General features: G+C 41.9%; 1 protein-coding gene and 1 long non-coding RNA gene across 2 annotated transcripts in view; one reads left to right on the top strand and one right to left on the bottom strand.

Moving 5' to 3' along the window:
* The window catches only part of LOC108926610 (solute carrier organic anion transporter family member 3A1-like), a 39,077-nt gene extending 32,488 nt beyond the window's left edge, over positions 1 to 6,589 (bottom strand). The window contains exon 1 of the mRNA XM_018739397.2: positions 5,511 to 6,589. Within this exon, the coding sequence (XP_018594913.1) occupies positions 5,511 to 5,672 (162 nt within the window). The 5' untranslated portion in view covers positions 5,673 to 6,589. The remainder of the gene's footprint in view (positions 1 to 5,510) is intronic.
* Positions 4,916 to 17,032, top strand: LOC108926612 (uncharacterized). Its single transcript, XR_001965484.2, has 3 exons — positions 4,916 to 5,351; positions 11,773 to 11,908; positions 16,008 to 17,032. It is a non-coding gene; the product is annotated as an uncharacterized LOC108926612 (long non-coding RNA).
* Positions 17,033 to 17,142: the final 110 nt, after the last annotated feature.

Raw genomic sequence — 17,142 nt, 5'->3', positions numbered from 1 at the left:
AACATGTTTTTTAAATCACTTGTCAGAGCTGGATGTTCATGTGGTCCTAACAGTAGAAACAAATCAGCAACTCAGCTGAGGCTGGTCACTTGATCATATGGGTCCCATATCTGCATGCCCACACATGGGTAACTGAGGTAGTGCCCTTAAGGGAAAGTTGAGTTTCACATTAGGTCTCTCAAGAGCTACAAGAGAGAACTTGTCATACTGGTGGAATGTAATTCATTTCCCAGTCTATGACATTCCCACTAGGGCCCTACCTGTATCTCATCATCAACCCATGTGTAAGCGTACATGTGGGGCATATGGAAAGTGGCAAAACTGCTGATCTATCCCACCTGGCTTGCACATTTGTACACATGCAGGTCCCATATTGTTCCAAGTTATTTAATAGGGTCCGGTGGCTGTAACAGTTTGCAGACTCAATATGTTTAGTTTGTTTGAGATAAATACAGTAGAATCTTGAATCCAACAGTACACAACATTATACGGCAATGCCTGTTTTATTTAGAAAACCACAACCTTAACCATCCAAAGTCATACACAAGTCTTTACACTGATATTATACACTCCCTGTGTTCCTTCACCCTTCAAACTTATTCCTTTTTCAAATCCCTGTGACTTAGATATTTACAAAAGCAACAAAATATGTCACCAAAGACCAAAAGGCATTGGACTGGATTGGATCGGACTGGATTGGACTGGACTGGATTAGACTGGATTGGACTGGATTGGATTGGACTGGATCATTCCCCGTAAACGAATACAGTCGATGTCCCTGAACTGCAGAAATGAGAATAGAGCTCTTCCGATGTTCATCGTGAAAACGTTTCACATATGCCACATACTGTATATGAACCAAATCAGCCTATCACAGGAAATGAACTGCGCTGTACGTATTTGATATGTTTTCTATCTTGCTTTCGATGAAAAAATTTTTTACTAGCATTGAGGAATGAGTTTTGTTTGCTGCAGAAGGACAGGTAGTGAAGTGAGGGCCCTGCTGAGTCTACTCGTCAGTACTGATCGAACATGAAAGCAAACAGACCAAGCACGTCCTTCAGTGAGCCGCTGTATCTATCCAAAGTAACAGCGAATGACGTAAACCCCGAAGGGACAGACCACAGTCATTTGTTTCAGTAATCATTTTAGGATATATGACATTTTCTCTGAGGCCTTTACTTTCTTCCCCTACAAACATACACATAAACAAAAAAGTGCATCAAAAACAGATGTTAAAAGAGAGTAATGGAACATTTTAGAAGAAAAATATCTGAAGTTTTCATTTGCCGAAAAGATCTTATAAAATTTTGATTTGCTCAATGTCAATGAACTCTTCAGCATGGTGTGTCTTAATATAATACTAACAGAACACTAAGTGCTCATAACTGGTAGATGTTCGCATGAGGAAAAATATTGCTCCTAGAGTCTAACTGGTCTTTGCAGTTCAGCTTTTTTTTGCCGATTAAGAAGAGGTCCACACTGTGGTGTCTTACTGCACCACGTTTTCCCTGCCTACAATGCCCATTGCTTAAAGTTATCTTTGCACTGCTGCCTACAACAGTCTGAACCTCTTTTGCCTATCAGGGCCTCTAGTTATAGATCTTGACTTACAAAGACAGTTGCGACTTTTCTCTAGCAGCGTATCAGTGCTGGCGGTTATCTACTCAGAATTACTCATCGATGACCACTCCTCCTCAGGTAGTGAGGGCTGCTAGTCACTGTTATCCCTTAACCTACTGAAGCTGCTGGTTGATCAAGTCTCTCAACCTAGGGCAGGTGAATACTGCTCATCTATCAAGACCATCGGTGAGTACTCTTTCAGCCTCTCAGGCAGGGTCACTTGCAGCAGCAAAAAGGTCCCTTGGCTCACAGCAGCTTCAACTACAACCGAACACACCTGTGTGGGAGCTTACACCTTGGCACGGAGGGGTCGTGATGTGGGGCACTACAGGGGTCAATGGGCTCTACATAACTCCTGTCTTATTCCACGAAAGCAAGAAGGTGTAATCTAAAAGAGGAGAACTCTGATAACAACCGAGGGTAGACAATGCCAGTTATATATGCACTTTGCTTAGAATAAATCCAGATAACAAAAATATGCACAGTGTGTCTCCAGGCAGTCAGAACCATCACTGGCACACACTGCATATCTGATTATAAAGCCTGAAAAGAAGTTTGTAAATACATCATTGGAGATGCAATTATAATTACTGTCAACAGACTTCTTTTCAAAAGGTGCACATAAAAGTTTCAAATTTATTTTGAACCACAAATACAAAGAGAAAAACACTACACTGGTGAATCCCGATGACGCTGTAAGGAAAAAGAATATGCATACGACTTCTTTGCAAAATGCCAGAAAACATGTAAAGGTTTGGCAGCTCACAAAAGGGAAGGTTGAGTGAGCAATTTAACTGTGTGATGAGGACTGTGTTTTGTGAAAGGACACATCACCGAGGAATGACTGAAATGTTTGGACTGCAGCCATTTACATTAGCAATGAATCATCCCAGCAGTTTGGGTGGAGATTAATCCAAATTCCATTCATGCCAAGCAATAGGCTTCATATACTTAAACAAAAAACACAGAAGAAAATTTATATTTCAGAGTAAATATTCACTTTTTTCATTCTACAACTCAGCACAAAATTGACCTTTAAAAAATCCACAAAGTTTTATCTGAAAAACAAAGTCAAATTTGAGCTGTTAAGAAAGCTTATCATTTTAGATGCATCTACAAATTGCTCAGTAAAGAAACTATAAGAACTGCGTTGGATTATAAATTCAAACGAGAAAAGGTAAACTCCTAAACGCTCTTAAAGTCCGTAAACTCTTAAAAACATTTACAGAAATTAATTCCAACAAAAATTAAGAACTTAAATGAAGAATAGCTGCATAATAGCCATAAACATAACACCAAGATCCACAAGTGCAGTTCAATACATTTCAAAATGGGAGGTTTGTAAGATTGTTGACCCATGAATTTAATCCACCTGCTGCACATCCATTTAGTGTGGCTTTATGCTGTATAACAAGACACACGGCACAGCATTATGTGGCATTAAATTTCTCAAGTCAAATTCTTTACATGAATGATGGGAAGCAATATATTAAAATTATGAAAATATACCTGTAGACTTTACTCAGGATGTTTTTCACAAATGTAATTTTACTGTCAGACCTCTTGTGTCTATAATTGTTTTTTTCAATCCACATTTTAAGTAGTTTTGGATCAAAATATTGGGAAAACAACTAAACAGTAATTAAATAACTACATGACATATGTTTGAGGGCCCATCAGCTTCACAGGCAATAATAATGGAAATAAATAGTAATGCCTGGCTTGAGCATAAAGTAACAAACAAAACACTTTGACCATTCAAAGGGCCAATAACGCTGTTCAGCTGGAGATGCTTCTTGCAGTCATACTGTCTGACCAGCAGAATGTGTTGTCTTAAACGCGTATTCTCTGTCTCTTCCAGCGTAACGACCATACATTTGCCTGATAGGGAAATAAGCAGTTAACCAGAGTAGCTGCTAGTGTAGTTGTTAAAGCTACTGCCTTCAAACCCAAAGGTCACAGGTTTGAATCCCACTTGCAGCTCTAGTGTCCTTAAGCAAGATACTTTTCCTCAACAAACATGAACAAGACACAAAAATGAAAAGGGGCTAGATCTTCCAGGCTACCATAAAGATTCGAAGGGAAAAAAAACTAACTGTATATGTAAACACTATCAAACTGACTTTTAGAAAGAAAAGAACAACAAATAGTCAGAGATATGAGTATGTGACAAATATTCAGGAGGGGTTTGATTCTCCTGCTGTCTTTTCTGTTCTCATGCCTGAAAGGCTGCAAGCCAGTGGAATTCAGATGCCTTAGTCTTTCCACTACAAATAAGGGCAGCGCATCTTAGTTTAGATCCCACGTCCCAAGAGAACGCTCAGAACTGCACCGACATACCCATTTGTGACTAAACACTCCACTCAACTCAGATACACACTCGTTCGGTCTCTCCTGTCTCATTTTTGTCAAACGCACTTGATTTTCACAAGCACAACATTTAACCTCCCCTCTGAACACTGAGCTACGCAACTGAAAAAAACACGTACGCTTACAAGAGCTTTAAAATGACCTTCGTAACGTACGAACTACGACAGGTGAGCGAGACCGTTAGGCCGAAGTCTTAGAGGGTTTCTGACAACGCGCAAGAGGATTTTCCGTCTTTTTAAACTCACAACAGCGAATTTCCTTCCGCATCCACAAGCATATTTTCGAAAACGTTTTTACACCCATGAACTCTGCTATCTGCAATAGTTCATACCAAAACCGAAAGGCGCCAGAAGCGACCCCAAGCACTCCACACATTCCGCGGTTGTACAGACTTTGTACAACAAAAATAGTGGCAGCACCCATAGTGTTGGCAACAACTTATCAGGCACTGAGGCGGCCAAAGGATATTAGCAGCAGAACTCAGCGGAGGTCACACACACATACTGGGGGGAGCCTTGTTTGAACTTGCTGAAGGCCAGTGCACCCCCCACCCCCCACCCCCGGCTTATTTCTATGATTCTGATCACCTGTTATGACAGAAAACAGGAGCTGCCCCCTGCCATTTAAATATAATTAATTTCCAAAGATTCTTTTTCTGGTATGATATATTAATTAAATAGCTAATCAACGTCGTGTGTGGTGAGGTGTCACCTAATGTGTTTTAAAATGCGCTATGTGTAAACACTTAACACAGCAGAACTATAATATTATCGGATATCATCTATCAATAATTGACCTTATGGTGTTTTATGACAGCTGCCGCACGGACGACGGAGCAGCAAAGTCATCCGCCTCATCACCGTCATCATCATCATCATCATGATCCGCGTCCTTCGCTTCGCGCTGAATGAAACGCGTTTTCTCCTCAGCAGCGGAGCTCCGGCGCGCTGCCGCTGGCCTTGTGCTCCGGCTTATGCGTTATTATAGTTGCATTCATTGCAACATTCACATTGTGCGCAGCGCGGGGTACCGTCGCGTCATTTGCCGGCGATGGAAGGTCGACATTTGCGCGAAGTTAAGTCGCAATCGTAGGACGCAGTGACTGACTGTGAGTGTGAGTGTGACTGGCGCCTCCTGCCTCACAGCCAGCTTTTCACCTGACGGCCGCTAAAATGTAGCGATGGACAGAACAACAAGCCGTATGTTTCAGAAGAAACAAGTTCACGCTGTTTTTCGTTTTTTTTTTTTCCGCGAGATCAGCCCAGTGTTGGGCAAACATCGACGTTCGCGTTTACTGAACGGTTTAGCCTTTACATCATCGACGTTCCGGGAACCCGACTGACTGAGTTAAGTTGATGGTAAGTTGATGTTTCCACTTCGAAACGCTTTGAAGCGGGGGGTCCGGAGAAGAATATAACAGATGAGAAATAATAAACAAGGAGGGGGGGGGGGGCGGGAGAGAGCGAACACCACGTCCCCGAGTTCGGGACTGAAGCCCAGAAAAGAGGTGCGCTTACCAGGTACGCCCCGACCGTGCCCTGCGCCAGCATTAAAGCGCATTCAGACACGAGGAAGATCTTTATGCTGGAGAAACACGAGGTCTTCTTCTGGCTCTCATCTGTCTGCTCGTGCCCGGTGCTCGTCGTCGCGTCCGAACACCGTGGCTTCTTGACTTGCATCCTCCTTCCTCGGCTCGACGCGCGTGAAGAGCACCGCCGGCGGCTACTTAGTCAGTCAGTGTCGTGGCAAGAAACGAAAGCGATGGAGACTCAGTTCCGAGATGAGTAACACGGGGCCCCGATTGGATTCCCCTGCGCAGCCCCCTGTTTAACCCGCATGCAGTCTCTTCTCTGGACACACAGTGAGTTATAGCTATTCACGATGCCTGTGTGTGAATGGAAAGGAAGCGTCCGAAGCACTCTCCCCTGACAGGTCTGACACATTGCCACCCGGACGCCGGAACACGCAGACTCCCCGACGGCGTTCTTGCGGAAGCGAGAGGGTGCGAGACACCGTTTTCCCTCGCTCGTGGCATGTCCACGCACTGTGAGATTTTTCTGAAGTACTGGGGTGGGTGCTAAAGCGCTAAAGCGGTTCTCGGGCGGTTTAGCAGGCAGCTTGCCACGATGCCGTTGGCCGTGGGTACGGTTGACGTGACATGTACCCTGCACTGCTGCTCTTCTTATGCTTTGCGGGACCGTGGCGTGGCGCTGTGTCGTCGTCCGCGCGCGCGCTAGAGCACACACTGCAGACTGCGGACATCCAGCCCGGGGGCCGACACTCGAAGCACTCTTTCTTTCTTTCTTTCTTTCTTTCTTTCTTTCTTCACAAATGCTACCTTATTTGACTGGACTGACTGTATTCTACATATTTTGTAAAATACGGTTATAGCTTTAAACCAATTCACTCACATCAAGCACTTCCATAATGACTGCCTAACAGCAAAGTGACTAAATAAAACATTTGTAGAGAAAGCTAGAACATACTATCTAAAATTTCACATTTTCATATTTACATACAGTTTTACCTATATGAAATACGAATGTCAAATAGACCCCACTCCCCACGCATAATGACACCTCACGGGTGTATATGTTTTAGCACCATTTAAAATGTCGGTTCTGAAACACATAGAATATTGCATTTAATAATTATATTATTCATGGTATACAATACTGTGCTGTACCATATATTGTTGATATACTTTTAAATATTTTGAGGCAAGTGCTTTGCAGATAGAATGTGGCCTGACACCTTGGGCCACTCCCTGCCCTAAGCTGTGTTTGTGTAAGCAAAAATAAATAAAAGGACAGCAATAACTAAAACAGATAAACACGCCTAACTTGACTATGCCACCTTGGGAAGTTTGCTCAACAAAAGTTAAAACTCAGGTTGGTTCACTAAGGCTACATTAAATGGGTGACCAAAGGTTCTCATACTTGGTGAAAAGGCAGAGGTGCGGCTTTCAAACAAACTTCAGATTTGTTATAAAACTATACATGTGAAAAAGGCAGCAAAGTGCGGGCTCCACGTATCAATCAGGAATTTGAAAAATGGGACGAAAAATGCAACTGGAATTACAGTATGTATGCAGAGTTTTGCTCAGGAAGGCATTTAACAATGCATGCAGGGTTGAATTGATACCCTGACTTATCAAAATACAAAAAAGAGTTCACATACAAATGAGTGACCCCAATTCTTTAAAGCCCTGAAAAATCACAGACAAGAAATAGCACGGAGAAGAGTCCCTGCAACCAAGTGGTTCTGAGGCTCAGTAGACTGACTCAGCCTGACAGCACCAAAAACAATCTGTTTCAGGGCAGTGAAACCCCAGCTCAGTTCATGTATCCCTAGTCTTCTATCTTGCCTGTGGAACATCCCTATCCAACCCAACTCATCTAGCGTATGCAACCCAACAATGTTTGTTGCATCTAGTCTGCCGAAAATATCCACATCATAACTGACAGCTCCAAAGCATTAAGCCACAGTTCCCCTTGAGTCCCAAAGCTGATTTTTTGTTGATTTCCAATGACACTCTAGGGAACACATTCACATTTAAGCAAGCATGTTGCTTCATTAAACCAATGGCATAGCCTTTTAACTGCAATTATTTTGGTTCTAAGAGGCATTATATCATGAAGATTTACCTTCAAAAACAATTTTTTTTCCTGTCAGTGGGTACACTAAAAGTCCATCACCACAGTCCATCCATCGTCAGCAACTGCTCGTCCCAAGGGGGGTTGCGGTGAACCGGAGCCTTGCATGGCAACACAGGGCGCAAGGCCGAGGGGGCGAGGGGGGACACCCTGGACAGGATGCCAGTCTGTCACAAGGCGCCCCAAGCAGGGCTCAAGATCCAGACCCGCCACACAGCGGGCACTGGCTGAACCTGCCGCACCACCACATCCCCCAATCATCACCACAGTGAAATGTTGAAACATTGATTACCTCTAAACCAGCCTATATTTTGGCTGTGTTTAAGAATCATAATTAATAATCTTGTTGGGACTGGTGGCAGTAGAAGGCAGGCAGAGATCGAATCAAATGCACTGATCCAAAATTCTTTCACTAGTGGAAGAAATGAACAGATTCTGTACAGTAATGCCCTGGGTGATGATAAATACAGTATGTAGTTAACAGTTGTGGGTTAGACGAGTGATGTGTTGAGAGAGGCCCAGAGAATACGAAAGACGCACAAAGGATTTCCCATATATGTCAGATTCCACAAGTGTAAACATTGAAGTCACTATGAACTACAAGACTATCAGGGTTTGTTATCAAATCAGCAAGAAAGTTGCCAAACTCTGTTAGACATGCAGTGTAAGGTCCTGATGGACTACAGTATAAATAAGCAACATAGTAATAGATACATTTGATTGTAGGACAAAAGAGATTAATCTGAAATAAGGAAAGTGACAATCCATTTTTTCAGGAATCTGGATACAGTCCTTAGAAATAACAGCCAGCCCTCCGTCACAGCAAGTGCTCTTATGGAGGTAGAGAACAATAGGAGGCCTCAACTAGCAGAATAGCATCACCTGGTTCAAGCCATGTTTCCAACAACGTAAGGATATGTATTTTATTGTCAGTGACAGCATTGTCAACCAGTACAGCTTTACTGCTCACAAAATGAACATTATGTAGTATATCAAAATCCGTAGGCTTCCGCGGTTAGAGTCAACTGACTGGAGGTTTTGTTCTTCTGCATTAAACCGCGTATGGGACATTGGTTCCAACGTTTCGCTTCTCTTGCTCGAAGCATCGTCAGGGTGTGACCACATCTTGTAGAGGTTATATACATTTGTTGACAGAAGCATACACTGCTAGTTCAATCTGATTAGCATTAACATAGACTTGACTAGAAGCACAAGAGTCCTGATAGGCTGATCTACTTCAAAATCTGTAACCAAACTGCCTGTTCATGATTATTAGGACATACTAGCAGACAGAGCTTACGGCAATCAATCTGTGGCCCAAACATTGCTCGGAATTTCATGCTGAGAAAATATATTTCTGTTACAGTGATGCTAAGAGAGCTCTCAAAAGTGACTGAAAACCCTTCCAACCCATGTTTGTACAGTCACCATAGCAACAGCTAAGCTTGTGGAGCAGAGCTGATGACTTCATGGATGGATGCTGGGATACAGTAACAGATGAGACTTGGATTATGAAGCATTAAAAAGCACAGATTTATTTGCCAAATCATTCAAACTCATACCACATAACTTTGCTAGTGGGGGGCTGATAAATGGCACAGTGGCAACTTTCGATAATAAGGCTTGGAATTTACACTGAAGTAATGAATGTTGGAGATTGAAGCAACAAAACTACGGTTCATGGCAAGATATTAGTTATACATCAGTTTTATTTGTTCATCAGATATTATAGGTCTTATTATTTGTTTAAGGCAATGAAACAATGAAACCATAACATTAGAATTCCACGAAGGTTATAGAAGAGTATAACCTAGAGTAGGGTACATTAACTCAATGTGAATGTAACTTGTATGCTGCTCATTAAGTCAGCAGACCAATAGAATTTTATTTGCTGTAGAACATGTCAATATATTGTCTGGAATCTCTGGAATCCGAGCCATGACTGTAAACAGATTTTAAATGGGAGTGACCTGGGTTATTAACAATATCCAAACACTAAGATCCTGGCTACATACTGACCCCCAGACAAGTGCCAACAGAAAAAACTTCATACCTCAGATCTTCAAATTCACAAAATCGACTTTATATATATGGAGAAAAGTGTTAGCTAAATCAATAAATGTAAACAACATAATTAAAAACTGAAAAAGGCTGTTATCTGAAACGTAGGTTACAAATGTACAAATTCTTTAAAAAATTATTCTAAAAATATGGACAGATTAATTTTAATCTAAGCATTCATATTTTTTTTTTTTTTTTTTTTTTAACTATTTTGCCGAATAAGCAGGCTACACGGGGTAGGCTGTCACCTTGATTTCTGAAGTTACTGAACTGTACACAGCAGACAGCAGCAATTAAAATTAACATCCAGGGTCACATTACAAGTGAACTGGTAACACTGACTATGATGTGCTCAAGGAGGCAGTAGGTGACAATAAGACAGCAGCCTGTTTTCTTCAACACTTAGCAGTACAGAGGGATTAATATGTGAGCCTCTGGGATGTACTTATGCAAATGAAAAGAAATACACACACACACACACACACACACACACTTTCAGAACTGCTTGTCCCATACAGGGTCACAGGGAACCAGAGCCAACCCAGCAACACAGGGCATAAGGCCAGAGGGGGAGGGGACACACCCAGGACAGGATGCCAGTCCATCGCAAGGCACCCCAAGCAGGACTCGAACCCCAGACCCACCGGAGAGCAGGACTGTGGTCCAACCCACTGCGCCACCGCGCCCCCAAAAGAAATACAAAAACGACTAATGACTTCTTGCAGCTATTTTTTTTTTTGTTGTAGATCTCACCAGATGTCACAGAGAAGACATCCTTTGTTTCAATACCTGAACCCCCATGTACAACTTCTCCAAAGACTTACTTAAGCACCTCAAACATCTGCCTTTAGATTGTCCACATCTGGTCCCTTCTTCGATTCAGGTCCTGTCCAAACTGGAGAACATACAGGTTGACGAAAATGGCATTAATTAAGGTCACATCCCTTTTCATACAAGCTGACCTACAACTCACCAAAATGCTCAGTCTCAGAACATTTGCTGAAGGATGGGTCAAAAGGGGAAAAATGAATACATTGTAGCAGCATGATGGCACTTATTGACCTGCATCTTAGGGTACATTTCATTTTGAATGGCCATGTCTAACAGCATTCCAGGGGAACACCAATGGGTTCATTAATCCCTGGACTGATTGCTAAAGTTTTGCTCTCAGAGATGTCTGTCACTTTGGAGGAAACCATCTGCTAAATGAATGAATGTAAATGTAAATATAAAGCTGTGATATGCAGGCTGGAATGTTTTCCTTAACATTTTATCACAAATATTCATATTCGTGAAATGGGCAGATTTGGGTTGATTTTTTTTTTTACACATACTGAACTTTGTTGGCATTGGAGCTACAATGGAAAAAGAAAATAAGTCAACCCATCCTGCTGATTTGTTTATTCTAGGAATTATCAGGAAGCAGATATGAGCATGCTTTACATCCTGTACATAGCAGTTAACACACACACACACACACACACACACACACATTTTCAGAACCGCTTGTCCCATACGGGGTCACGGAGCCTACCCGGCAACTCAGGGCGTAAGGCTGGAGAGGGAGGGGACACACCCAGGACGGGACGCCAGTCCATCGCAAGGCACCCCAAGCGGGACTCGAACCGCAGACCCATTGAAGAGCAGGACCCGGTCCAACCCACTGCGCCACCACACCCCCCTCCATAGCAGTTAAATGAATTCTAATAATTAAATGGAAGCTAAACCTTTAATAGCCTTTTTAGGAAACTGCCTTACATCTCACTCTGAGCCAATGTAAGGACCTAAGAACTGGAATAATATTGCAAATAATGTTAGTTCTGTTGAGTTTTGTAATCTACTACATAATCATTCATTCCTTATAACATGGCAAGAAGGGTTTGAGTGTTACTTGAACATTGAGCTTGCCATTTTCACATGAAGTTTTTGTTACCAGTCAAGGTACTATCGGCAGCACAGTTTGCATTGCTTTGAATCTTGTTGAAGTCTTTGACACTATCTTTTTACACAGATTTGGGAAGGAACATGCTAAATACTATCCTACCTGTCTCCTGCTTTCTAGCAGTTGTCCACTAGAAGCCCAGGATCAGGATCTGAGCTCTGAAAATCAACCCATTACCATGGAATATGTGGAAAAGAACATGACAACAGTTCTACTACACAAGATATATGACTTTTCTAACTCTGGACACCCAGAGGTGAGTAAAATCCTACCTTGGACATCAGTGTTCATTCCTTGCAATCTGTGAGGTTTGGGCTGAGGCCAGCATACTCCAACAACAGCTGGTGGAGCTGCTGGAACCCCTCTGCATACCCAATAAACCATGGTTTCCTGTCTCAATGGATTTCCTCACGGATCTCTCAGGTTCACACAGTTGCAGCACTATCCAACTGCGTTTGTAGAGCATACCATTTGATAACCTGCAGGGGGTTACCCACCGCTATTAATCACATGTTTTGATTGTCTGCCAGAGGACAATGTGTCAGATAGGGATCCACTGTTCACCTTCTGGTCTGGATTGGGGTATCAGTTAGTTTTATGCCTGTTAACCACCCATAGGCCAATGTGTAGCTAGAGCAACTAAATTAATAGCTGGGACTCTGCCTTCAGAGTGACTGTGGTTGGAATCAGATGGACTGGAGTTGTTACCTCCCCAGTACTGAATATGTCCATAGAGAGGAATACAATGGTCCTCTTCTCCTACTCTTATACTGGCTATATCTTTATTGCTCCTTATAGCTTCTGCAGAAGATTCAGTCATACAATAAATATTAACAGTAAGTGAATAGTAAAGGGGAAAAAGAACAGTCTTGTTGGCATGATCTTCCCAAAGAGAATAAGACATAAAATTGTTTGTATCAGCCTGTGCCGAAGGATTTGAATATAAGAGCTTAAGTAAGCTTAATAAAGTAGCTGACATTTTAAGAGGCTTCATTGGGTTGGTAAGTAGATTTAATTGGTAGAAGCAATGATGTCAGATCCAGTTGAAAAAGCAAAATGCTTCAAAAGCATGGAGATAAGTTGCAATGATAATGGTGTGATGGTCTGCTTGAGTTGTAACAGTGCAGTGTGAAATTTATGTGAACTGATTCTTTCTCTTACATTTCGATGTAGCTGGTTGTGGGGCAGAAGTGCAGGACAGCAGGTTTCCACAACAAAATATTTTATTTTCTAACTAAACAGGGTCAAAGGACCTTATGATAGGGCCCTGGCCATTTCTACCGGCGACCAACAAAAAAACCCTCACACACTAAACCATTTGCATTACATTTATTCATTTAGCCAACACTTTTTCAAAGCAACTTACAATATTAAGGTGCTTACAATTATTTACCCATGTTAGCAGTTTTAGTGGCACAATTAAGGATAAGTATATTTCTCAAGGGTACTATAGCCAGAGGTGGAAATCAAAACCTACAACCTTTGGCTCTAAAGGCAGTAGCTGTAACTGCTACGCTACCAGCTGTACAAAACAGGAAAACTTCACCCACCCCCCCAAGCCATTTTCCTCTTATCCTCAGCCCAGCTGCTTTTAAGTCCTTTAAATTCCCCTCAAGTGGGCGCAGCTGGACATAATTATTCAGTGAGGGCAGGGGCAGGGCTTTGAAAGCCGTCCGTCATGGAGCTCCCACCTCCTGCCTTGGGTTTCACTGCCCCCGTGCTCACACTGTGCCCCTGCCCTGTTCATAAAACTAAAAAAAAAAAAAAAAAAAAAAATCTTCAATTACATCTCTAGCCTATACTGAGCATAATTAATACTTTTCTGTCATCTGTGATGGTTCCGGACTTAGCTGTAGCTGAAACAGCTGAAAACCGCAGCTATAAAAATGAAGTCAGAAAACTGCATTTCTGAAGAAATCCACCCTGGATCCTTCCATTCTCAATAATTATAGAACAACATTTTATTTCTAAAACCCTGAAAAGGATTGTCACTGAACAGGCCCTCTTGTATTTAGCCACAAAAGACAAATTACAGTATTTCAATCTGGTTCTCACCTCTGCCACGGTACTGAAATCGCCCTGTTTAGAGTCACTAAAGACAATTAACTGACAGCTGATACAGCATTACATTGCTTGTCAGCAGATCAGCCCTTCAGACGTTTTTAAAGAAATGTTTGTGAGCTTTCTTCAAATATCTGAAATCCAAAGGAAAAGATTTAGAAATATGAGTCAGTCACTTCATAAGTGCCAGTTCTAGCAGTGCCACAGAGTGGAGTGCTTAATTAAACAGCCTAGTGGACTGTTGAATTTAAAAACCTGGAATATGTCCAGTTCCTGCTTTAAAATCCTAATACTTGACATTTCAAGATTAACTCTAGCTAAGGCTAAAAACTACTTCTGGCATCTTACAAATCATATTCCAGCTTTATGAATATGATTAAGAAAGGGAGAAAAAAACACTCTGGGAGTTCAAGTAACAGTAGTTGCCCACCCCTCCAAAGCACTTAAGTCTATTACAATGGCGCTGTTTTAGGAAGGCTTGTTTGAAAATTCAACACAGAAATACTGTCTATAAAGAAAAAAATTATGGTTCAGTCCTAAGGTGCCTAATCCAGTAGATGGCGTAAAGTGGTCATCGAGTCCAAGTATGGAATGTTCGATTTGAAGAATTGGTATGCAGGTCCAACCACAGGCTTCTTCAGTGACTCTGGTGCTCCCAAAGGTGATGTAATGTGCTAAGAAAAACAGGAGGAAGAAAAGAACTGGTGAGTACAGTAATGGTCAGGGAAACAAAGAGCTGTGACAGAAAAACATAAGAATGGTAGGGCTGGACAAACATATCAGATGAATAACTCCTGGCTTCGGATGCAGCAGGTCACCAAATCGATACTAGCTAAGTTAAGGTCTGCGTTTCTTACATTAGTGGAGCCACGGAGAGACATACTGTAGGCCTCTCCATGTGATGATCTCATATTGACTGAATACAGTTGTTAGTGGTTGAACCCATTGTGTCTCCTCTTGGTGCTACTTTGACAGTCTTTCATTAATGACAACTCAGTTCATCCTTTCCACCTGCCCTGAGAATTCAGGAAGATGCAAACAGTGGAAGTGAAATTCAATGGTCAATAGTGAACTTTTATTAAAAAAAAAAAAAAAAAAAAACATTGTGGACATTTTAAGGTCTTTTAGTTTGAAATAAATTACTTTGTCAATGTTATTGTAGATGTCACACATTTAACTGTGTGACATCTGCTGTGCTGCTTGAAAGTATGTGAACCCCATAGGAATGGCCATTATTCCTGTATAAAATATTAAAACTAACTTACAAAATTTAAATCTTAAAATAAACTTATGATACAAATAAATGATTATGATTTAGACAACTGATTGTACTTACATACTTGGTTTAACCAATGCAACTTTGGGTTCACATGCACTGCTTCTGTTTTTCGACGACACGCATCATTTTGTCTTAACCAACATATGGAATTGGTCATTTCACACCTTTTGTGTAAGATTAGAAAGACTGCTTCTCTGTAAATAGTGGTTTCATGGTAAAAATAAGGGACACAAAGATTTTACATGCTTTCAAGTAGCACTGTACAGGCCATCCTTCTTTTACTGGATCAGTGCCAGCAGGGACTACAGTGATGTGCCTACTCTTTTTTTTGCCATTGTAAGGACTTGCTCTTGTTGATCATGGGTGAACTATTGGAAATACGTGAAGGTTTTGGTTTCATTGAATATCATGTTTGCTCCATGAGCCTGGCCTGATGTGTCCTTACGGATCTTTACTCGATGACCCATTTGTCCACAATAGTGGCATTTGCCAGGTGGACCCTTGGAGCTTGTTTTCTGACCTTGGAGTTCATGTTCCTCTCCAATCGACTGGCAAAGTCAACCAACTGTGTATATGTTGTGCTTCATTCATCCCATTACAGGTTCATGATTTTCAACATCTTCGGCATCTCAGGTCTGAGACCATAGACAAAAGGCTTTCTTGAAAGGGCCATGCTAGCTGCTGTAAATGTTGTCTGGTGCAATCTCAGAAACACCAAAATGTTCAAACCACACCTAAAATATTCCACAAAGTCAGGGACTTCTTCAGTGGCTTTTTGTTAACATGGTTCAACTTCTCTCCAGTAAATGTTAGTGGGGGAGTACTCCAGCAACCACCCCTTAAGCCTTTCATCCGTCAGCCACCTCTGCGGATCTTCTTCCAGTGCTGTGGACACAAGCCATTGCAGCTTTTTTTTCTGTAGCTTGGATGTGATAACTATGAGGAGCTGTACGCCATCTAGTGGATGTAGGCCATATAGGTTCTTAAGTCTATACAGTTCTTACTCTGTTTTCAGACCACCTTTCTTCGGATGTGGCAACTCCTTGGACCACTTGCGCACTTTCTCAGGTTCTGTGGGGATATGCAGTAACATATCCCTGAGTATGTCTCTTCACGTTCACCCATTTTGTTCCTGACTGAAGAGCCAGGAGCAGTGCTGGACAGATTTCATCATTGGTGCAAGTGCCTGAGATGGCTGCCTCAGAATTCGCCATGTCATGCTCCCTCACTTCTGCTTCTTGAAGGTGAGCACACCTCATCTCCTCCACAGTTCAGAATGCGGAAAGAGGTGGGGAGGAGGGCGTTGGTCCGCTAGTGGGCTTCCATGTACTTCCTGCATCTGAACCAGTCTGCCTCTGGGCTCTCTGCACTCAGCTTCTCCTTTCTCCCTCAGAGCTCTTTTTTTCTCACAACAGGCCTTAGTCTTCTGCAGCTGCTCATTCATGGCATTCAAATGGTCCTTTGACTCCTTCACCTCATTATATTCAGCACTCACTGTGCACTCATCCATCTTCCTCTCTGCACTCGTTTCTCAGATTACTTGCAATGATTGACATCGGGTTCATACCAGCGGCAAAAGGGTTTGATCTCCAGAAATTCAGCACTTTACCACTGGCCTGGTTAGCTCTGTGGAAATTAGAAATATGTACAGGCTTCCAGGAAAGGCTCTGGACAAGTGCTCATTAATAATACATTCTGTTGCTGTTGTCATTTTTAAATGGTATTATTTATTGTAAACTGCTTTAGAGCTGTAACTCGTGTTTTTTTGTGAAGTGTTCTAAGAAACTGTCAAATGTTTTATTGTATTTATGTACTTTATTTAGCAACTAATCCCTCAAATATGTCCTTTGTCAAAATAACAATAAACCATTTCCACAGCCATTCTGTGTTCATTGTGAATGGAAAAAATAAACACAGCTGGTATGGCTGTGTTCAGCAGCAGTCAAAAGACACAAGAAAAAAGTTAAAACTGAGCTACTGTACCAGTCAGCCGCCTCCACCTGGCACAACAAGGTCAAAGACTGCCATTGTCATGCATTCATACATCATTTCTCTTATATTCTAGCAAATAATAGTTTAAAAAAAAGGGCGGGGGGCATTTTGGGTTCTGCAGTCCTCGTTGAAACAGAGGGTCCCATTTAACCAACCAT

Source organism: Scleropages formosus, chromosome 7 (genome assembly GCF_900964775.1).
Source record: "Scleropages formosus chromosome 7, fSclFor1.1, whole genome shotgun sequence".
Taxonomy (NCBI): Eukaryota; Metazoa; Chordata; class Actinopteri; order Osteoglossiformes; family Osteoglossidae; genus Scleropages; species Scleropages formosus.
The sequence above is the reverse complement of the archived record's forward strand: the minus strand, read 5'-3'. Positions and strand labels throughout refer to the sequence as shown.